At 44.0% G+C, this 24,440-nt stretch overlaps 1 protein-coding gene across 1 annotated transcript in view; it reads right to left on the bottom strand.

Annotated features, from left to right (window-relative positions):
• Positions 1–3,510: 3,510 nt before the first annotated feature.
• MUSK (muscle associated receptor tyrosine kinase) overlaps positions 3,511–24,440 on the bottom strand; it is a 252,498-nt gene continuing 231,568 nt past the window's right edge. The window contains exons 16-17 of the mRNA XM_077281030.1: positions 16,654–16,802; positions 3,511–5,287 (exon numbers count right to left, since the gene is read on the bottom strand). Coding sequence (XP_077137145.1) covers positions 4,608–5,287; positions 16,654–16,802 — 829 coding nt within the window. The 3' untranslated portion in view covers positions 3,511–4,607. The remainder of the gene's footprint in view (positions 5,288–16,653; positions 16,803–24,440) is intronic.

Genomic DNA, 24,440 nt, shown 5'->3' on the forward strand with positions numbered 1-24,440 from the left:
AGGTATGTATTGTATTTATTTTATATAATACTGCTGGACTGTGGGGTTACATTGTACTATGTGTGTGTGTGTGTGCATTATACTGTGTATGTGTCTGCATTATACTGTATATGTGTGGCTGCATTATACTGTGTGTGTATGTCTGTGGGGGGTTGCATTATACTGTGTGTGTATACGTGCGTGTGTGGGTGTGTGCGTGCGTGCGCTCGTGTGTGGGGGCTGCATTATACTATGTGTCTGGGCTGCATTATACCATGTGTCTGCATTATACTGTGGAGGTTTTTTCCTCCTTTTTTTTCCTCCTGTTGTGGTTTTTGCTGTTAGACTAGGACTGGCAAGCGTGAGGACCCGTGACATGGGTTGCCAGCTTATGTATTGTGGCCATAATATTAACTAATACCTTACATTTTTTGATATGTTCTTGTGCACTTTATTTACTTTTACTTTTTGAGGTGCAGTTGGGCCCTGATGGCTTTGTAAGTTGTGGCCTCTGTTCACACAGGACGCATTACAGTTAGCACTGGTCAGCCCACCACATGGCGTTACTAATAGGCTATGATCCAGTTGCTGTGCATACTCTGTGTGAACACTGCTGCAGATTATTTATTTGCACTGGTGCGCCAAGCGGCCAATCCCTGATTGTAGGCTGGCTGTCTCATTTGGTATTACCACACCTGTGTAGTCGCCATCTTTACTTGGGCCCACTGCACCATGAGAGTGCGTTTGATTTGAGGCCTAGACAGGTAAGCACCTTTGCCTGTTTTTCTGTGGTGTTTTTTCTATTATAATTTATGAGGGTGCTGCATTATACTCTATGGGTAGGGTGCATTATACTCTGATGTGGTTGCATTATACTCTGAGATGCCTCCATTATAGTCTATGAGGGGGCTGCATTATACTCTGAGGCGGCTGCATTATACTCTGAGGTGGCGGCATTATATTCTATGGGGGGCTGCATTATACTCTATAGGGTTGCTGCAATATACTCTGATGTGGCTGCATCATACCCTGAGATGGTTGCATAATACTCTGTGGTGGTTGCATATTCTCTGGGGTGACTGCATTATACTAGGGTGACTGCATTATATTCTGGGGTGGCTGCATTATGCTATAGGGGGTGGTTGTATTATACTATATGGGGGATGCATTATAACTCTATGAGGGGGCTGCAATATGCTCTATGGGGGCTGTATTATGCTGTGTGAGTGTGGGGGAGCTGCATTATACTGTGTGTGGGGACTGCATGAAACTTTATGGGGTGCTACAATACACTCTATGAGGTGCTGCATTATACTCTATGAGGGGGTTGCATTATGCTCTATGAGGTGGCTGCAGTATACACTATGGGGTACCTGCATTATACTTTATGGTGTGGCTGCATTATACTCTATAGGGTAGCTGCATTATATTCTATGAAGGGGCTGCATTATACTCTATAGGGTGGATGCAATATACTATATTGGGTGGCTGCATTATACTGTGAGGTGGCTGCATTATTCTCTCTGGGGTGGCTTCATTTTACTGTATGAGGTGGCTTCATTATAATATATGTGGGCTGCATTATAATCTATGAGGGGGCTGTATTATACTCTATGGGGGGCTGCATTATACTCTATGAGGGGCTGCATTATACTCTAAGGGGGCTGTATTATACTCTATGGGGGGCTGCATTATACTCTATGAGGGGATGCATTATATTCTATGAGGGGGCTGCATTATACTCTATGGGATGGCTGCATTATACTCCTAGGTGTCTGCATTATACTCTGAGGAGCCTGTAATATACTATGGGGTGTGTTGCATTATACTTTATGAGGGGGGCTGGATTATACTCTATGAGCGGCCTGCACTATACTCTACGAGGGGGGCTGCATTATGCTCTGAGGAAGGATACATTATACAGTATTGAGGACTATAGGCTGTGTTATACTATATGTACTATACAGGGGCTGCATTATACTATATTGGGGTTGCATTATACTCTATCAAGGTCCATGGGGAGTGCATTATACTATAAGTACTATATGGGACCTGCATTATACTGTATCGAAGGACTATAAGGAATACATTCTACTATATTTAGGACTATAGGGTACATTATACTATGAGGAGTGCATTGTACTATATAGAGGACTATGGCTGTGCATTATACAATATGGAGGGCTATGGGATGCATTATACTACATGGAGGACCAAGGGGAGAGCATTATATTATAGGGAGGATATTATTATGGGGAGATTATTATATATACACTATATGGAGGACTATGTGGAGTGTATTACACTGTATGGAGGACTATGGGGAGTGTATTAAAGTATATGGATGGATATAGGGCACATTGTACTATAAGGAGGCCTATGGGGGCACATAATATTATATAAAGGACTATGAGGTGTGCATTATACAATCTAGAGGACTATGGGGTGCATTATACTATGTGGAGGACCATGGGGTGTATTATAGTAAACAAGAAAAAAATGCTGCCTATTCATCAAGTGATTGGATTATTTATGCCGGAACAAAAATCATTGTTGTCAGCAGCACATCACCCAGTGGATGCTGCAGATATGCTGCTGATAACATGATACTGTATGGGGACAGACTGATCTACTAGTGATTGTTCTGTGCTCATCATTCTTCTTCAGCCGGTGTAAAGAGGCTTGGAAACAAGGGTCGAACGACTTCAATATCGTCGCTCACACTCGTTTAACAGCCTGAACTCAGCGCATGTAAATACAACCAAAACATTTCTGTGTGATGGTGCAATATGTTAGCTTTTGAGGACCCACTTTAAACTTTTGCGCAGAGCACCACTTTGTCTAAAACTTGCCCTGGGCACAGGCATTGCACAGTGTCTGGCTTACAGCTTAATAGTGGTGCCCATACTATTAGATTACGCGGGTTGCCCAAAACTAAATGCACACCATGAGGACATACACCCTAGTTTACAAGGCCAACATTGAAGACCATGGCTGCACACATATAAACCTGTGTGTGACGAGAACCCTACATAAAGCCATGAATTGGTAGGTTCTGAGTGGTTGTCTCATCAGTATTTTGCACCTATGTTGCCTCCATCTTTATTAAGTGGGTTTGCAGCATCCTGATACATTAGTTCTGAGATCTGGGCACTGTTGGCAGGTAAATACTGTTGCCTTTTTTTGTTGCATTAATTCTTGAATTTTGGTGGGAATTTGAATTAGTCTTTTTGTGGCTTTGCTTTTAATTTTCATTAAAAAAATGTAATACGGCTTCCTCCTTTGTTCAGTGCTAGAAAGCAGATTTTAGAAGCTGGTTGGTTGATCATGTAAACTGACATACTCTTATAAATAACATTGGTCAGAGTTTGCATTGCAGCTCCAGCATTTAGACTTCAGATATAATAATAATAATAATAATAATACATGTCAACCATTCAGACTTACTCATGTTACTGAAAAATAGCCCAAACAGCCAAAAAAAGTAGAATATATCAACAAACTGAATTCCAACAAAGGAAATAAACCAATTACATCCAAAATATTGGTGACAGACGTTCAAATGTGAACACAAAGGTGCAGAAGAGTTGTAGAGAAGGAACACATGGTTAAACATACAATGTGCTACATTTGTGGAAAGCATCCTACATAGCTTGAAATATAATATTAGGTTGTAATCAATAAGCTGTAATTCTGAAGCATAAAAAAGGTTAGCTGATCTCCATACTCTTTTGTGAACCACACACTGTTTTATTTAAGGCCAGGTCCACATGTGTTTTACCTTCATGTCAGTGGCTCCATTGGGGCTTACATATGAAGCCCTGGAAAATGGGATTCGGACATATGCGGTGACTGGGCCATTGACTGTAATAATGCACTGTGTGCTCTTTTGGTCATAATTTTCTGACATATCGGCCTATTTGAGATGATTTCTACTACACCAATGACCACGTCTTGGAGCCTACATCAAACAGATAAGGCCGAAAATAATGTCTGACAGAACACACAATGTTCCAGTTAGGACATACGCCCAAATCCCGTTTTTCATGGCTTCTGGAGTAAGCCCCAACAGAGCCACTGACGGGAGGGTAAAACGTGATCTGACCATAGCCTATCAAGGTCCTATTAGTCCAAGTAATTACAATACTAGGAATGAATGGTTAGCTTTTAAAGATGTATCTGTCTGACAAACAACTTATTTCTGTTCCTGTAAACCTTTAGTGGTGAAATACATGGCAAACCTGCACTATATTTTGCTACTACTATTCTGGACCTCCTTTATGTATCTCTAATAAAATGTATTGATTCATGTAAATGTCTGGAAGTTCAGAACGGCGTAATCAATCATTTATATTTTTAGAACACTGTGAAAAGCTGCTTTGCGCTCATTTTCCTTCAGTTTTTAAATTAAATACATGTTTCAGCCATAGTTTTTTTCTTCCACTCTAGCAAAACTTTATGAGCCATTCCTTTGTCACTGGTGGTGCAGTGGGTCCATTATCCCGACCATGGATATGTCTTGCGCCTTTCCATGCTTCCATATAACATAATGCATGATTTGTGGAAAAGCTAGGTATATCTTCAAAGGATTTACCAGGGTTTCAATGTCACACTGAAACATATATCCCTTAAACTTGAGCAGAGATGGCTCTGTCATACATGCGCTCCAAAATGCGATGGATACATGCAAAACTTGGACGATCAGTGGGCATTTTGCTCCAGCACAGACGCATAAGATTATATAATTCCAGTGGGCAGTTTTCAGGGCATGACAAAATGTTACCATCTCTTACAAAATATATGACTTCTTCATGGGCCATGCCATAGTAAGGTTGCATGCCGTAAGAGAATATTTCCCACAAGACAACACCATAAGCCCAAACGTCAGACTCTGTTGTGTAACGATTATAAAATATGGACTCTGGTGGCATCCAGCGAATTGGTATTGCGTCATTTTCATTTGCTTTGTAGTAATCTGCTGAGTATATGTTCCTAGAAAGGCCAAAATCAGCTATTTTTACCACCATGTTTTCACCCACCAAACAATTCCTGGTAGCCAGGTCCCGATGCACAAACTTTCGCTCAGAGAGATAGGCCATCCCTGCTGACACCTGTCGGGCAATGTGGAGCTGATCGGTGCAAGACAGTGGTGATGGATTCAGATCTGAGAGTCTGACTTTGGTAGCAAGACTACTGTGGCTTAAGCTGCTTAAAGCACGTGGTGATCTGTGTCGCAGATATTCATTTAGGTCTCCATGGGCCATATATTCAAAAAGAAGACACATTGGTTTTCCAACCGCACACACGCCTGAAAGCAAGGAAACAAATTTAGTGTTAATGATACATTATGCATTCTACTTCCATATGCATATATGTATATATAGTACACCTCATAATTTTAGAGTAAAAATGGCTTCTTATAATACAGACACACGTGTAAGAGTATCACACTGGAAAGATGGTCATGATCATGAATACAGGATAAAAGTTTTAGCTCAGCACTAGAGATTGCTCTTCATACAACCCCGGTCCACAGTCCAGGTCAAAGCTTTCTGTCTGTAGACACGAGCTTCGCAAATTTCCTCATCTTGTGGCTTCAGATTCTCTGGCCTGAGTGATATAATTTGTCCTCCCTGATGCTCACAGGTGACGTCTCACCAGCCCGGCTAATCATAGACCAAGCTTTGAATCCTAGTCGGTAAGAAAACTTACGAAGCGCCGGTCCATGGCCAGAGAGCATAGATCTGGACCATGAACAGAAGTTGTGCCAAGTGATCTGCTCATCTCTGCACCAATTTTCTAATTTGCAAGCTCATCCACTTCTTATATACAAATGTCCATCTTTTTGTCCATTAGTATGAGTAAAAGCAGTTTGTTCTAATCCTCGTTTTATGAAATTGTCACAGCTGGTGTAATAACATGACATGCCTGTCCAGCTGTGGTTTACAGGTCTTCAGGGAAATGACAACAGCAAAAATGTGATTACTAAGAGAGCTGAGCGCAAACAATGGAATGTGCATGATCAAGTTGTGGAGTAGTACAAAGAATGATGTTTTGTGATGAGTTATCAGGATAAAGGTGGCAGCTGAGGATTTGTCAAGGTCAATTAGGGCTTTTTAAATTTGTTTGGGATCACCAAAAGTTGGAAACGACAAACCAGGATATTGAAATGTATTCTGTCTGTCTATTACACATATTTTGATATGGTTTGGCTTGTGCATACTGCATATTGGTAATATTAATCAACTCTAAATTAATTGTAAGAAAGGGAACGGGGTTAAAAAATTGTAAACAAATTCATCCTGAGATAACTGTATTAGGAAAACTCCAACTACTAGATTTCTGGTTTGTATTTTGAAGGGAGCAAGAGAATACAGGATTAGAATGAAGAAGAATGTCTTTAAAGAAAGAAAAGTTATTGGATCACAAAAAGAACCTTAATGTCACATACAATTGAGTTTATATCTTAGAGGCCCAATCTTACTTAATAAAATACAAAAAGATTAGTAGTCTTATAATTCTCATAGAATCATAGAATGTTAGAGTTTGATGGGACTCCCAGGGTCATTGCGTCGAACCCTGTGCTCAATGCAGGATTCACTAAACCATCCCAGACAGGTGTCTGTCCAGACTCTGCTTGAAGACTTCCATTGAAGGAGAACTCACCATCTCTCATGGCAGCCTGTTCCATTCATTGATCACTCTTACTGTCAAAAAGTTTTTTCTAACATCTAATCTGTATCTTCTCCTTTCAGTTTCATTCCATTACTTCTCGTGTTTCCATGTGCAAAACATGAGAATAAGGATGATCCCTCTATACTGTGACAACCCTTCAGACATTGGTAGTTATTATCTGTCTTCTTTTTTGCAAGCTAAACATTCCCAGATCCTGTAAACTTTCCTCATAGGACACTTTTTGCAGACCGGTCACCATTCTGGTCGCTCTTTTCTGAACTTGCTCCAGTTAAATTTTTACACTTGTCACTTAGGGTACCGTCACACAGTCACACTTTGATCGCTACGACGGTACGATTCGTGACGTTCTAGCGATATCCATACGATATCGCAGTGTCTGACACGCAGCAGCGATCAGGGATCCTGCTGAGAATCGTACGTCGTAGCAGATCGTATGGAACTTTCTTTCGTCGCTTGATCACCTGCTGACATCGCTGGATCGTTGTGTGTGACAGCGATCCAGCGATGTGTTCGCTTGTAACCAGGGTAAACATCGGGTAACTAAGCACAGGGCCGCGCTTAGTAACCCGATGTTTACCGTGGTTACCAGCGTAAAAGTAAAAAAAACAAACAGTACATACTCACATTCCGGTGTCTGTCCTCCGGCGTCTCAGCTTCTCTGCACTGTGAGCGCCGGCCAGCCGGAAAGCGAGCACAGCGGTGACGCGGTGACGTCACCGCTGTGCTTTCCGGCTATGGCGCTTACACAGTGGAGAGAAGCAGAACGCCGGGGGACAGACACCGGAATGTAAGTATGTACTGTTTGTTTTTTGTACGTTTACGCTGGTAACCAGGGTAAACATCGGGTTACTAAGCGCGGCCCTGCGCTTAGTAACCCGATGTTTACCCTGGTTACCCGGGGACTTCGGCATCGCTCCAGCGCCGTGATTGCAACGTGTGACCGCAGTCTACGACGCTGGAGCGATAATCATACGATGCTACGACGTCACGAATCGTGCCGTCGTAGCGATGTAAATGGTACTGTGTGACGGTACCCTTAGGCTTTTGAGGTCTCATACTTTATTTCCTTTCAGGAAGAGTTTTCACCAGGCTCCCTATCATTAGAGGCAGGATTACAATGACAAGTAACATTTCAAAGAACAGCTGATAACAGGGGTTGCACCAATCAGAATAAGCAATGTAACAGCTGACCCTGCTCCCCTTTCTTCACATTGACTTTTGCACATGCTCCTCAGATTCTTCAATAAAAAGAAAGGGTCAGATTCTGTTTATTGCAGCATGGTAGCTCAAGGGTTAGCATTGTTGTGTTGCGTCACTGGGGTCCTAGGTTCTAGTTTCCAAATGGACAACATCTGCAAGGTGTTTGCATGGATTTTATTCTGGTACTCCCATTTTCTCCAACACTCAAAAAAACGCTTACTGATAAAAATTTAGATTTTGAGCCCCAATGGAGACAGTGATGATATTGTCTGTAAATGGATTTATTGGCGCTATATAAGTGAGTAAAATAAATAATTACTGCTAATGTACATGTGAATTTCCTAAAAAAAATAGGATGCTAGGATTTATAAAAATGCCCAAGTGGACAGTTTAAAAATTGGACAAATTTAGAGAAAAATACATTTATTTAACACAAGAACCTGATGAAAGCAACAGGACATTTTCTGATAATAGCTTCCTATTAAAGGTGGTTGCCCTGACTTGTACATGGGGTTGCTGGGCTAATTCAGCTAGAGAATGCACTAAGGTGGAGCTGCAGTTGGTGCAGTGGAGTTCGGCTTGAGGCTTCAAACACAAGAACAAATGTAAACTAAACAAAATATGTCTTAACCCCTTAGTGACAGAGCCAATTTGGTACTTAATGACCGAGCCAATTTTTACAATTCTGACCAGTGTCAATTTATGAGGTTATAACTCTGGAACGCTTTATCGGATCCCGCTGATTCTGAGACTGTTTTTTCGTGACATGTTGTACTTCAAGATAGTGGTAACATTTCTTCGATATTACTTGCGATTATTTATGAAAAAAATGGAAATATGGCGAAAATTTTTAAAATTTTGCAATTTTCAAACTTTGTATTTTTATGCCCTTAAATCAGAGAGATATGTCACAAAAAATAGTTAATAAATAACATTTCTCACATGTCTACTTTACATCAGCACAATTTTGGAAACAATTTTTTTTTTTTGTTAGGGAGTTATAAGGGTTAAAAGTTGACCAGCAATTTCTCATTTTTACAACACCATGTTTTTTTTAGACCACATCACCTTTGAAGTGATTTTGAGGGGTCTATATGATAGAAAATAACCAAGTGTGACACCATTCTAAAAACTACACCCCTCAAGCTGCTCAAAACCACATTCAAGAAGTTTATTAACCCTTTACGTACTTCACAGGAACTAAAACAATGTGGAAGAAAAAAATGAACATTTTACTTTTTTTTGCAAACATTTTACTTCAGAACCATTTTTTTTAATTTTCACAAGTGTAAAAACAGAAATTTAACCACAAATTTTGTTGTGCAATTTTTCCTGAGTACACCGATACCCCATATGTGGAGGTAAACCACTGTTTGGGCGCACTGCAGAGCTTGGAAGTGAAGGAGCACCGTTTGACTGTTTCAATGCAGAATTGGCTGGAATTGAGATCGGACGCCATGTCGCGTTTGGAGAGCCCCTAATGTGCCTAAACAGTGGAAACCCCCCACAAGTGACACCATTTTGGAAACTAGACCCCCCAAGGAACTTATCTAGATGTGTGGTGAGCACTTTGAACCCCCAAGTGCTTTACAGAAGTTTATAACGTAGAGCCGTGAAAATAAAAAATCGCATTTGTTTTCACAAAAATGATTTTTTCGCCCACAAATTCTTATTTTCACAAGGGTAACAGGAGAAATTAGACCACAAAAGTTGTTGTGCAATTTCTCCTGAGTACGTCGATACCCCATATGTGGAGGTAAACCACTGTTTGGGCGCACCGCAGAGCTTGGAAGTGAAGGAGCACCGTTTGACTTTTTCAATGCAGAATTGGCTGGAATTGAGATCGGATGCCATGTCGCGTTTGGAGAGTCCCTGATGTGCCTAAACAGTGGAAACCCCCCACAAGTGATACCATTTTGGAAACTAGACCCCTTAAGGAACTTATCTAGATGTGTGGTGAGCACTTTGAACCCCCAAGTGCTTCACAGAAGTTTATAACGTAGAGCCGTGAAAATAAAAAATCTCATTTTTTCTACAAAAATGATCTTTTTGCCCCCAAATTTTTATTTTCACAAGGGTAACAGGAGAAATTAGACCACAAAAGTTGTTGTGCAATTTCTCCTGAGTACGTTGATACCCCATATATGGGGGTAAACCACTGTTTGGGCGCACCGCAGAGCTTGGAAGAGAAGGAGTGTCGTTTTACTTTTTCAATGTAGAATTGGCTGGAATTGAGATCGGACGCCATGTCACGTTTGGAGAGCCGCTGATGTGCCTAAACAGTAGAGACCCCCACATATGACACCATTTTGGAAACTAGACCCCTTAAGGAACTTATCTAGATGTGTGGTGAGCACTTTAAACCCCCAGGTGCTTCACAGAAGTTTATAACGAAGAGCCGTGAAAATAAAAAAAATCGCATTTTTTCTACAAAAATGATCTTTTTGCCTCCAAATTTTTATTTTACCAAGGGTAACAGGAGAAAATGGACCCCAGAAGCTGTTGTACAATTTGTGTTGAGTACGCCGACACCCCATATGTGGGGGTAAACCACTGTTTGGGCGCATGGCTGAGCTCGGAAGCAAAGGAGCGCCATTTGACTTTTCAATGCAAAATTGACTGGAATTGAGATCGGACGCCATGTCGCGTTTGGAGAGCCCCTGATGTGCTTAAACAGCAGAAACCCCCCAAAAGTGACCCCATTTTGGAAACTAGACCCCCCATGGAACTTATCTAGATGTGTAGTGAGAACTTTGAATGCCCAAGTGCATCACAGAAGTTTATAATGCAGAGTCGTGAAAATAAAAAATATATATTTTTTAACAATAAAGAATTTTAGCCCCCAAGTTTTTATTTTCACAAGGGTAACAAGAGAAATTGGACCCCAAAAGTTGTTGTCCAATTTGTCCTGAGTATGCTGGTACCCCATATGTGGGGGTAAACCACTGTTTGGGCGCACGGCAGAGCTCGGAAGGGAAGGAGCGCCATTTTGGAATGCAGACTTTGATAGAATTGTCTGCGGGCGTTATGTTGCGTTTGCAGACCCCTAATGTACCTAAACAGTAGAAACCCCCACAAGTGACCAAATTTTGGAAACTAGACCCCCTAAGGAACTTATCTAGATATGTGGTGAGAACTTTGAAAGCTCAAGTGCTTCACAGAAATTTATAATGCAGAGTAGTGAAAATAAAAAAATATATTTTTTTCCAACAAAAAAGATTTTTAGCCCCCAAGTTTTTATTTTCACAAGGGTAACAGGAGAAATTGGACCCCAAAAGTTGTTGTCCAATTTATCCCGAGTACGCTGATGCCCCATATGTGGGGGTAAACCACTGTTTGGGCGCACGGCAGAGCTCAGAAGGGAGGGAGTACCATTTGACTTTTTTAGCGCAAAATTGGCTGTCGTGTTTGGAGACCCCCTGATGTACCTAAACAGTGGAAACCCCCCAATTCTAACTCCAACCCTAACCCCAACACAGCCCTAACCCTAATCTCAACCCGATCCATAATCCTAATCACAACCCTAACCCCAAAACAGCCCTAATCTCAACCCTAACCATAACCCTAATCAAAACCCTAAATCCAACACACCCCTAACCCTAATCCCAACCCTAACCCTAATCCCAACCCTAATCCCAAACGTAACACTAATCCCAACCCTAATCCAAACCCTAACCCTAATCCCAACTCTAACCCTAACTTTAGCCCCAACCCTAACTTTAGCCCCAACCCTAACCATAACTTTAGCCCCCGTCGTCACAAAAAAAGTTCAATGTAACCTTTTTTTTGTACGTCGCGTCCGCCATTTCCGCGGATGTGTGGCCGTAACTCTGCCCCCTCCTCCCCAGGACATAGACTGGGCAGCGGATGCGTTGAAAAACTGCATCCGCTGCCCACGTTGTGCACAATTTTCACAACGTGCGTCGGTACATCGGGCCGACGCATTGCGACCGCCCCGTACCGACGCAAGTGTGAAAGAAGCCTAAGGCTACTTTCACACTAGCGTCGTACTCGGCCCATCGCAGTGTGTCGGGCCGAAGTACCGACGCTAGCGTTGTAAGCGCCGCACAACGGGTGCAGCGGATGCTGTTTTTTCAACGCATCCGCTGCCCCATTGTGAGGTGCGGGGAGGCGGAGGCGGAGTTCCGGCCACGCATGCGCGGTCGGAAATGGCGGACACGTCGCACAAAAAAGTTACATGTAGTTTTTTTTGTGTCGACGGTCCGCCGAAGCACGACGCATCCGTCGCACGACGGATGCGACATGTGGCAATCCGTCGCAATGCGTCGCTAATGCAAGCCAATGGAGAAAAAACGCATCCTGCAAGCACTTTTGCAGGATGCGTTTTTTCTCCAACGACGCATTGCGACGGAAGCCAAAAAACGCTAGTGTGAAAGTAGCCTAACCCTAACCCTAGCCCTAACCCTAACCCTAAATTTAGCCCTAACCCTAACCCTAACCCTAACTCTAACCCTAACCCTAACCCTAACCCTAACCCTAACCCTAACTCTAACCCTAACCCTAACTCTAACCCTAACCCTAACCCTAACCCTAACTCTAACCCTAACCCTAACCCTAACCCTAACCCTAATTTTAGCCCCAACTTGTCTTCTCCTGCCGGCCGGCAGATGGCAGCAGATGGCGGGCGCACTGCGCATGCGCCCGCCATGATGAAAAAGCCGGCTGGCAGGAGAAGACAGAAGAGGACCCAGGGACCCCGGGTGAGTATGATAGGGTCCCCGAATCCCCCTATTTCTCTGTCCTCTGATGTGCGATCACATCAGAGGACAGAGAAATAACTGATCGCTTTTTTTTTTTTTTTTTTTTTGTGGTCGCCGGTAAACTGTTAATTACCGGCGATCGCAAAGTAGGGGTCGGTGCAAACCGACCCCGATCATGTTCTTTGGGGTCTCGGCTACCCCCGGCAGCCGAGACCCCAAAGAACATCCGGGTGCCGGGCGGCGGGCGCACTGCGCATGCGCCCGCCATTTTTTCCCGGAAAAAAGATGGCGGCGCCCATGGGGACCCACGAGGAGCTCCGGGGGAGGTAGGTAAGTATCGGGGGGCTATTGGGGGCCATCGGGGACCACATTTCTCTGTCCTCCGATGTGCGATCACATCGGAGGACAGAGAAATTAAACGGCAAATCGCGTTTTTTTTTTTTTGTTGCGACCGCCGGTAAACGGTTAATTACCGGCGATCGCAACTCGGGGGTCGGTAAAAACCCCCCGAATCATGTTCTCTGGGGTCTCGGCTACCCTCGGCAACCGAGACCCCAGAGAAAATCCGACTCTGGGGGGCGCTATTCACTTTTTCCACAGCGCCGTTAATTAACGGCGCTGTGGATTAAGTACCCTTAGCGGCCGCCGTTAAAAGGCGTATCGGCGGTCGTTAAGGGGTTAAGTGGAGAATAAAGGGATTTAGAAATACTAAACTTTGGCACATTTTCTTGATTTAGCAATAGGACCAAAGTCCATCCTGCCAAGTGAAGTATTCTGAACAGATTGTTCTGAGCAATACACTGAGGAATACAGTACAAGGTCATCTCAAAGAGAATGTAGTCATAAGAGTTCATCCATTTTAAAAACAAAAGGAAAAAGCCAACATTAGAAATGCTGATGTTTGTTCTTACAATCAGCAGCTACAGGTAGAAACTACATAAATATCTCAGATATTACCAGCATTTAATAATGCCAAATACTCTAAGATAACAGCATTATCATTGGACAACCAGAGTTCTGTATTATTTAACTTGTGTTATTTATTCGTTCGAGACTGAATTGGGCTCACATTTTAAGTTTTGAAGAGAATTCTGGGCAAATTCAATAGCACTAGCTGATGTAATTCCTATAAGACAATTCATAGAAACAAAATGTATTTTTTTGTAAGTTTGTCCTAATGATTTAGTTGCTTCTCACAAAAATATGACACTTTGGTTCAAAGCCATATATTTAACTAGAGACACGTGCACAATAGTTAAGATAGGTCCTTACATGTTATTGCCAGAAACAATGGGCACCTACCCTGTCCCTCGAACTAGGGAAAACCCTAGGCTATCCCTGTCCCACAGATTACTCCTGATGGTGGAGATGCCAGGGTCTCATACCTTGCTATGCTTCTATAATAACACTTATCTGTTTCCTCCTCCATCCAGGAAGGTATAGGACAGAAGTGTATAGGATAACACAAACCAGACAGGGGAAAACAGACAGGAATAAAAGAAAACTTAAAACATACAAATGCACTCACAAAACAACCAAATGGGAAACAGGGGAGGTGTACAGTAGTTGGCACAAACCAAATGGGAAAGGATAGAGAAAAAAAACACACAAACCAACTCCAAACAGAAATCTCCTGAAAATCACTCCAAATGCCTGCAACTAACACTGAACTGATCCTTCAACTCCAATCCAGAAAGTGGAAAACTATCACTGGAAAAGGAAGCCAGGAGGTAATTTCTTAAATCTGCATGGAGTAACAAACTCAGAACAGCTGATACAATAAAAATAGAGAACTCCAGGAGTCCAACTACAGTGGGTACGGAAAGAATTTATACCCTTTTAAATTTTTAACTCTTTGTTTCATTGCAGCCATTTGGTAAATTCAAAAAAGTTCATTTTTTTCTCATTAATGTACACTCTGCACCCCAGCTTGACTGAAAAAAACTAAATGTAGCAATTTTTGCAAATTTATTAAAAAATAAAAATTGAAATATCACATGGTCATAAGTATTCAGACCCTTTGCTCAGTATTGAGTAGAAGCACCCTTTTGAGCTAGTACATCTATGAGTCTTCTTGGGAATGATGCAACAAGTTTTTCAAACCTGGATTTGTGGGATCCTCTGCCATTCTTCCATGCAGATCCTCTCCAGTTCCGTCAGGTTGGATGTTAAATGTTGATGGATAGCCATTTTCAGGTCTCTCCAGAGATGCTCAATTGGGTTAAGATAAGGGCTCTGGCTGGGCCAGTCAAAAATGGTCACAGAGTTGTTTTGAAGCCACTCCTTTGTTATTTTAGCTGTGTGCTTAGGGTCATTGTCTTGTTGGAAGATAAACCTTCGACCAAGTCTGAGGTCCAGAGCACTCTGGAAGAGGTTTTCTTCCAGGATATCTCTGTACTTGGCCGCATTCATGTTTCCTTCAATGACAATGAGTCATCCTGTTCCTGCAGCTAAAAAACACCCCCATAGCATGATGCTGCCACAACGTTTCACTGTTGGGATTGTATTGGGCAGGTGATGAGCAGTGCCTGGTTTTCTCCACACATAACGCTTAGAATTATCCCCAGAAAGGTCTATCTTCCTCTCATCAGACCAGAGAATCTTATTTCTCATAGTCTAGGAGTCGTTCATGTGTTTTTCTTGGCAAACTATGCGGGCTTTCATATGTCTAGCACTGAGGAGAGGCTTCTGTCAGATCTGTGCCCTGCCACAATTCTGTCTCTGAGCTCCTTGGCCAGTTCCTTTGACCTCATGATTCTCATTTGGTCTGACATACGCTGTGAGCTGTGAGGTCTTATCTAATCAGGTATATGCCTTTCCAAATCAAGTCCTATCAGTTTAATTAAACACAGCTGGACAATGAAGGAGTAGAACCATCTCAAGGAGGATCACAAGTAAATGGACAGCATGTGACTTAAATATGAGTGTCTGAGCAAAGGGTCTGAATACTTATGACCATGTGATATCTCAGTTTTTCATTTTTATTAAATTTGCAAAAATTTCTACATTTCTGTTTTTTTAGAACTTTTTTAATTTTACTAAATGGCTGAAATGAAACAAAGAGTGACAAATTTAAAGGGGTCTGAATACTTTCCATACCATTGTAAGTAGTTTAACCCTTGCAGCAACAGAGCAATGAAAGACAGAACTACTAATAGGTGTCATGGGGTTACTGCAACAGAAAGAATCAGAAGACCGCAGAGTCTGATTGCTCCTACTCCTGCTCTGAAAATAAGCACTACTTTTTAAATGGTGTTTATTTTTCAGAACAGAGGTTAATCAGCCATTTTTGAGACTGTGGTAGTATGAGCTCTCAGCTGAGCTTGGTTAGCCACTCCCATCCCCTTTATAATCTGGGTCCTGATTCAAACCCATGTCAGAGCTAGCTTTTGCTGCTTGGCTTGGTGGAGAGGTGTTTATAAGAGAGGGAGTTTTAAAGGAGTTATCTGTGACTGCTGTGTGGTTTGTAAGGGTGATAATTCCCTTCCTTTCTCTTACTTTTATTATTCCCCCATCCTCCAGTCCCAGTGTATTCCTCTGCTATATGTAAGAGAATATTTGTATGCATGGTATTTCAGTTTACCCTTGCTTGTGTTGCCTTGTTCATTGCTTTGGTGTACTGTGGTGCACAGTAATGCCCCTCTTCCCTGGGTGGGGGAAGATAACAGATGGAGGGCTGATTTAGGAGGATAAGGTAAGGGTGGCAGCCCTGGCATCTTCACTTTCAGAAGTATCCTGGGGAATAGGGTGAGCTAGGGCACCCCCTAGTGGTAGGGACAGGGAAGGAGCCCCTGGTCCTGGGTCACCTGACAGCTGAGCCGTGATAATAGAATGGTGAAGCCGTTCTAACTACCTTTGGATGTATGTGTCACCGGACCCTGCAATCACACTCTGTCGCAGTATCCTCATGACAGGTCCATTTACTAACATTGCCATCTGGCTTGTATCAAGAAAATCACAGAAACTACCACATAAATGACCTCAGATAAAATAAACCAACCACTGTGGCTTCTGGTTTTTACTTTTGGCGTTTCATTCTAAACTACAACAAACTTACCCAGAAGCTTTACAATGTTGGGGTGATCAAATTCCGCCATAAGTGCAGCTTCTCTTTGGAAGTCGGCCTGCATGTCAGCAGAGGCTTCTTCTTTCAGCATCTTCACTGCTACCATTGTGAAAGGTTCATATGGAAGCAACCCCGGTGCCCTAAAAAAACACAAAATAATTATTTTTCTTCTCACCATGAAGAAAAAGTAGTACTTGTTGTTACATCTGGCCATTTTCAAGACTTTTATAAAAAAGTGTTTGTCATGTATGACAATGGCTTATATAGCCATTTAACCACTATGGCTGTACTTACTGTTCTCTCGTTTACAGATAAATGCAGAATTACCTTTATCACTCAGTCGCTGTTTCTTATGCGACTTCTAATATTAAGTAAAGGCACTGGGGCATACAAAATAAACACATCAGAATTGTGGCAAAATTTGTGCCAAAACTGTCTTTCATTACTTGCATCATATTTAATATGTGCTTTAGGCCTTTTCTGTGTCTTGTCTAACAAGGGGCCATAGTTTCACTGAAATGAGGAATGGTTTATCAAAATGGGGTCTAACAGGTAATGCTAAGCGCCAAAAAATGCAAGTAATAAGTGATGTAAGTTTTGACAAGACAGTCTCAAAATAAGACTGATGAGACAACATCAACCACTGTGAGAAATTGTTTAATTGCATTAATACATTATACAGCTTTGCTAGAAAGTTTACATAACCCGGCCGAATGTTTGCTTTTTTGGCTTTTTTTCAGAGAATATGAATGATAACATCAAAACTTTTTCTCCACTCATGGTTAATGGTTGGGTGACGCCATTTATTGTCAAACTACTGTGTTTTCTCTTTTTAAATCATAATGACAACCCAAAACATCCAAATGACCCTTATCAAAAGTTCACATACCCCATTTTCTTAATATAGTGTATTGCCCCTTTAACATCAATGACAGCTTGAAGTCTTTTGTAGTAATTGTGGATGAGATTCTTTATTTTTTCACATGGTAAAGTGTCATGATCTCAATGGCAAGAGAACATAGCATAAGCATATATAGGAACTAGCTCTTGGAAGATGGGAACTGAGCTGACCATGAACTAAACCTAACGCACAACTAGCAGTGGCCGGGTAGCATGCCTACGTTGATTCTAGATGCCCAGCACCAGCCGGAGGACTAAATAAAACTAGCAGAGGAAAATATTAGTCCTAGCTCACCTCTAGAGAAATACCCCGAAAGGAGACAGAGGCCCCCCACATGTATTGGCGGTGAGTTGAGATGAAATAACAAACGTAGTATGAAAATAGGTTTAGCAAATTTGAGGTCCACTTACTACATAGCAGAAGACAGAAAGGACACTTTCATGGTCAGCTGAAAAGCCTATCAAAAACACCATCCAGAAATTACTTTAAAACTCTGGCATTAACTCATAACACCAGAGTGGCAATTCCTGTTCACAAGAGCTTTCCAGACACAGTAACGAAACTTCAGCTGTGAACTGGAACAAAAATGCAAAAACAAACATGGACAAGAGTCCAACTTATCTAGTAGTTGTCTAGGAGCAGGAACAAGCACAGAGAGGCTTCTGATAACATTGTTGACCGGCAAGCAACTAACAGAGCAGCAAGGTTATATAGCGACTCCCACATCTTGATGGGAACAGGTGAACAGAGAAGATGAAGACACCAGTTCAATTCCACCAGTAGCCACCGGGGGAGCCCAGAATCCAAATTCACAACAGTAAAGCTGCCCACTCTTCTTGGCAAAAAGCCTCCAGTTCCTGTAAATTCCTGGGCTGTATAGCATATACTGCACGCTTGAGATCTCCATAGAGTGGCTCAATGATATTGAGGTCAGGAGACTGAGATGACCACTCCAGAACCTTCACTTCGTTCTGCTGTAGCCAATGACAGGTCGACTTGGCCTTGTGTTTTGGATCGTTGTCATGTTGGAACGTCCAAGTACGTCCCATGCGCAGCTTCCGGGCTGATGAGTGCAAATTTGCAACCAGAATTTGCTGATAATGTGCTGCATTCATCTTTCCTTCAAATATGACCAAGTTTCCTGTACCTGTGTAGCGATCCACCTCCGTGCTTTACAGTAGGAATGGTATTCATTTCCTCATAGGCCTTCTTGACCTCGCTCCAAATGTAACGTTTATGGTTTTGGGCCGAAAAGTTAAATTATGGTCTCATCACTCCAAATTACCTTGTTTCAGAAGTTTTGAGGCTTGTTTCTGTGCTGTTTTGCATATTGTAGGCAAGATACTTTGTGGCATTTGCGCAGTATTGGCTTTCTTCTGGCCACTCAACCATGCAGCCCATTTTTCTTCAAGTGCCTCCTTATTGTGCATCTTGAAGCAGCCACACCGCTAGTTTTCTTAGAGTCCTGTATTTCAGCTGATGTTATTTGTGGGTTTTTCTTTTTTCTTTGGACCCCAAACAATTTTTCTGGCAGTTGTGGAGACATTTTTATTGGTCTACCTGACCGTGGTTTTGTTTTTACAGAGCCCCTCATTTTCCATCTGTTAATCATAGTTTGAACGCTTTTGACTGGCATTATTAATTATTTGGATATCTTTTTGTATCCCTGTTTTATACAGTTTAACTACCTTTTCCGGTAGATCCGTTGACAATTCTTTTGTTTTCCCCATGACTCACAAGAAATGTCAGTGGCTGGATGAAAGAAGCAAGAGTCTGTCTGGTTCCCAGAAACTCAGTCTACTTTTATGCACAAACACTGATTACAAGCAAACAGGTCACAGGTGAGGATGTTACCTTTAGTAGCCATTCAAAACCAATTGTGTCTTTCAAACTTCTGTGCATGTTATCCCTAGAATGCGTACCTGGGGCCTCGCAGGCCTGCTAGGTTACTTGTTTTCTATAATCTGTAAAACTACATTAGTTAGAATTTTGAAACTCAAGGTAATCCTCAGGTATATAGTTGTTAGTAATATCCAGTTGTTCATATATTTTTATGTTATAGGCATCTCGTATAGCAACGCTTTTTTGTGACTACCCCAGATTCACGTACCTGGGGCCTTTGAGGCCTGCTTTGGTTTACATGTACTCCTCAGTCTTTTTGTCTGTACTGTTGTTGGGGAAGAACTTATGACTCAGTCTTTATGACTATTGGTCGATGGCTGTTGCTGGGAAGAGTGTGGATTCTGCCTGACATGGTAATGTGATCCTGGAAGGGAGTTTCCCCTCACCAAGTAACGTGATTATGATGTCAGTACAGGTCCTTTAGTCCTAAATCCTAGTTGCTGGAGAGACTTTGGAGGAAGAAGTCAGCTTTCTTTGGTCTGTAACAAAGAACCTTTCTGAGCTCCAAAACCAGAGGCTTCTACTGCACTTACAAGAAAGTGATCTGTTGAAGGTAAGAGTAGGGAGGCTGTACTTTACCCTAAGCACACAAACACTAACAAAGTCTTAGCACACACAGTGTATAGTGCACAAGCCTGATTGTAATCTTTATTTTTTACTTTTCATTTTAGTTTACTCACATCTAAGATTACAATGGCACAGTCTACATCAAGGGGATTGACTGTCCAAGAAATTGAGGCGATTATTTTCAATAGTGATGAAGACAGTGACATTTCTTTGTCGGATGAAGAGTATATTCCACCAGCTAATGTATCAACTTCATCGTCCAGCGATTCCTCAGATGATGAAGAAGTAATGGATCCAGCAGAATGTGCAAGTAGAACATCTAAAACAAATGTTTTTTGGAACAGTACTGCTGTGGCTCATGCACGCACCCCATCACATAACATTATTAGAGTTCCTCAAGGAGCTGTCGGAATTTCCCAATTCATGTCCAAAAAAGATGTTTTCAGTAAATTTGTTTCAGATGATATTGCAGATGAGGTAGTTTTGTGTACGAATGTGGAAGGTAAACGTATTGCTTCGGAAAAAAAAAAACTTGGAAAAATTTAACTAAAGAGGAACTATATGCCTATATTGGCCTTACTCTTCTGGCAGGGTCGACTAAATCATATGATGTGCCAATCAGAGCGTTATTTCTGAACCCATTTGCAGATCCACATTACAAAGCCACTATGTCCGTAGATAGATTTGAGGCTATTCGGAGATGCATTCGTTTTGATGAAAAGAGAACTCGGCCTGTGAGGTTGGCAACCGATAAATTAGCGCCTATTAGCTATATATGGAATCTTTTTATCAAGAACTGTTACAAACTTTACAATTCTAGCGAATATGTGACAGTGGACGAACAACTTCTTGCCTTTAGGGGACGTTGCAAATGTATCCAATATATGCCCAGTAAGCTCGCTAAATACGGCATAAAAATTTTCTGGATGTGCGATTCAGCAACTTATTATGGGATGAATGGCATGATTTACTGTGGAAAAGAAGCTGACGCTCCAGTCCAGAAAGATCTATGTTCCAACATAGTGAAAACACTAGCTTTACCAATTTTCCATTCTGGAAAAAATATCACTATGGATAATTATTTTACTAATTTAGAACTGGCCAATTTTTTGCTTCAGAAACAACTAACACTTGTTGGTACAATGAGACCAAACCGCCGTGAAATTCCACCAATAATGAAGCACAATGCACAACGACCAATCTACGAGAGTGTATTCGGTTTCTGCAATGAGGCAACAATGGTGTCCTATAAAGCCAAGAAAGAAAAATCTGTGATATTACTGAGCACAATGCATCACGATGAAAGTATTGACACCAATGACAGGAAACAAAAACCTGAAATTATACTTCATTATAATAAGACAAAAGGAGGTGACGTAAACACAAACAAGAAACAAAAAAGCTCTGACAAAGATCTGTAATAGATCGAAACGCGTAGCTCGTTTCCCGTCCTTATTATGGAGAGTAATACAGCCTGTGTCTTTTTAAATATGCACCAATAAAGGATTTAATTTTATTCAAGCCATCTTTTTGGAGCTGGAATCAACCTTTTGTCTACTATAAAAGGAGGTGTCGACAAGATGGACGAAATGATTACTGAATATTCGTGTAAAAGGCAGACTAAACGTTGGCCTGTTGCCCTTTTTTCCAATATCCTTGATGTGTCATCCCTCAATAGCTATATTGTTTATTGTCAAACTAATCCAGAATTCCATGCCAACAGGAAGGACAATAGACGTATATTTTTGACAGAACTTTGTTATGAACTTTTGATGCAGAGAAGCAGCACAAAATGCTTATCAAGGCAAATTACAGAGGCAATGATCCGATGTGGAATATGCTTTCAGGAACAGCCAGAGCAAAGAGAAAAAAAAAGAAAGCGCTGCTATATTTGTCCAGCAAAGAAAGAAAGAAAATCGGAGCGTTTCTGTTCTACTTGCGGACAAAATGTATGCAGGGAACATTCTGAAGAAAAAATAATATGCAAGAATTGTCGGGGGAATATGTAAAGTGGAAAATAAATATTCCTGCACCAAGTTTGCTACAGACTTTATGTAAGAAAAAATGTATCCATCATAAAAAATTGTACTGAGTGAATATATTGGGCTTGCCCGTTTAGTTACATTTTTGTTGTTTTATGTACATAATTTTTTTTTGGAATTATACACATCTTAGGCTATGTTCCAAGTAGCGCTGGGGTTCACCAGAATGGGATCCATAATGGATCTGACCTCCCGGTAACTCCAGCTAAGGCTGATGGAATGCCGGGATTCCACCAGCCTTAGCTGAGGTCACCAGGAGGTCAGATCCATTACGGATCCCCTCCTGGTGGACCCCAGCGCTAGTGGGAATGCATCCTTACTTTGCAAATCTAATATATAATTGCCTAGAATACTACTTCCTGCAATTTGTGCCAACTTCCGTGGCTTTGTCCGGAGCTATTGTCCGGAGCTAATGTCCGTAGCTAATGTCCGGAGCTAATGTCCGGAGATAAGTGACGTCACCAGTGTCCTACACCCAGGCAGAGCACAGTGGCCCCAGGCAGAGCACAGGGGCCCCAGGCAGAGCACAGGGGCCCCAGGCAGCATATGGGGCCCCAGGCAGAGCACAGGGGCCCCAGGCAGCATATGGGGCCCCAGGCAGAGCACAGTGGTCCCAGGCAGAGCACACACCAAATCGGAGGCCGAGGGGCCCCGCCAACCAAATCGGAGGCCGAGGAGCCCCGCCCACCAAATCGAAGGCCGAACGGCCCCGCCCACCAAAGCGGAGGCCGAGGGGCCCGGCCCCACCCACCAAAGCGGAGGCCGAGGGGCCCCGACCACCACATCGGAGGCCGAGGGGCCCCGCCCACCACATCGGAGGCCGAGGGTCCCCGCCCACCAAATCGGAGGCCGAGGGTCCCCGCCCACCAAATCGGAGGCCGAGGGTCCCCGCCCACCAAATTGGAGGCCGAGGGTCCCCGCCCACCAAATCGGAGGCCGAGGGTCCCCGCCCACCAAATCGGAGGCCGAGGGGCCCCACCCACCAAATCGGAGGCCGAGGGGCCCCGCCCACCAAATCGGAGGCCGAGGGGCCCCGCCCACCAAATCGGAGGCCGAGGGGCCCCGGCCACCAAATCGGAGGCCGAGGGTCCCCGCCCACCAAATCGGAGGCCGAGGGTCCCCGCCCACCAAATCGGAGGCCGAGGGGCCCCGCCCACCAAATCGGAGGCCGAGGGGCCCTGGCCACCAAATCGGAGGCCGAGGGTCCCCGCCCACCAAATCGGAGGCCGAGGGGCCCCGCCCACCAAATCGGAGGCCGAGGGGCCCCGCCCACCAAATCGGAGGCCGAGGGGCCCCGCCCACCAAATCGGAGGCCGAGGGGCCCCGCCCACCAAATCGGAGGTCGAGGGGCACCGCCCACCAAATCGGAGGCCGAGGGTCCCCGCCCACCAAATCGGAGGCCGAGGGTCCCCGCCCACCAAATCGGAGGATAAGGGGCCCCGCCAACCAAATCGGAGGCCGAGGGGCCCCGCCAACCAAATCAGAGGCCGAGGGGCCCCGCCCAACAAATCGAAGGCCGAGCGGCCCCGCCCACCAAAGCAGAGGCCGAGGGGCCCCGCCCACCAAATCGGAGGCCGAGGGTCCCCGCCCACCAAATCGGAGGCCGAGGGTCCCCGCCCACCAAATTGGAGGCCGAGGGTCCCCGCCCACCAAATCGGAGGCCGAGGGGCCCCGCCTACCAAATCGGAGGCTGAGGGTCCCCGCCCACCAAATCGGAGGCCGAGGGGCCCCGCCCACCAAATCGGAAGCCGGGGGTCCCCGCCCACCAAATCGGAGGCCGAGAGTCCCCGCCCACCAAATCGGAGGCCGAGGGTCCCCGCCCACCAAATCGGAGGCCGAGAGTCCCCGCCCACCAAATCGGAGGTCGAGGGTCCCCGCCCACCAAATCGGAGGCCGAGGGTCCCCGCCCACCAAATCGGAGGCCGGTCCCCGCCCACCAAATCGGAGGCCGAGGGTCCCCGCCCACCAAATCGGAGGACGAGGGGCCCCACCAACCAAATCGGAGGCCGAGGAGCCCCGCCCACCAAAAGTAAGTGCGGCCCCAAAAGTAAGTGCGCCCCCGGGTGCAAAAGTAAGTGCGCCCCCGGGTGCAAAAGTAAGTGCGCCCCCGGGTGCAAAAGTAAGTGCGCCCCCGGGTGCAAAAGTAAGTGCGCCCCCGGGTGCAAAAGTAAGTGCGCCCCCGGGTGCAAAAGTAAGTGCGCCCCGGGTGCAAAAGTAAGTGCGCCTCCGGATGCAAAAGTAAGTGCGCCCCCGGGTGCAAAAGTAAGCGCGCCCCCGGCCCCGGGTGCAAAAGTAAGCGCGCCCCCCAGTCCCGTGTGTGAAAAGTGCTGCTGTAAAGCTGGTAGCGCTGTTCAAGCACCATGTAT

The sequence above is a fragment of the Ranitomeya variabilis genome, chromosome 1 (assembly GCF_051348905.1).
Source record: "Ranitomeya variabilis isolate aRanVar5 chromosome 1, aRanVar5.hap1, whole genome shotgun sequence".
NCBI classification, from domain to species: domain Eukaryota; kingdom Metazoa; phylum Chordata; class Amphibia; order Anura; family Dendrobatidae; genus Ranitomeya; species Ranitomeya variabilis.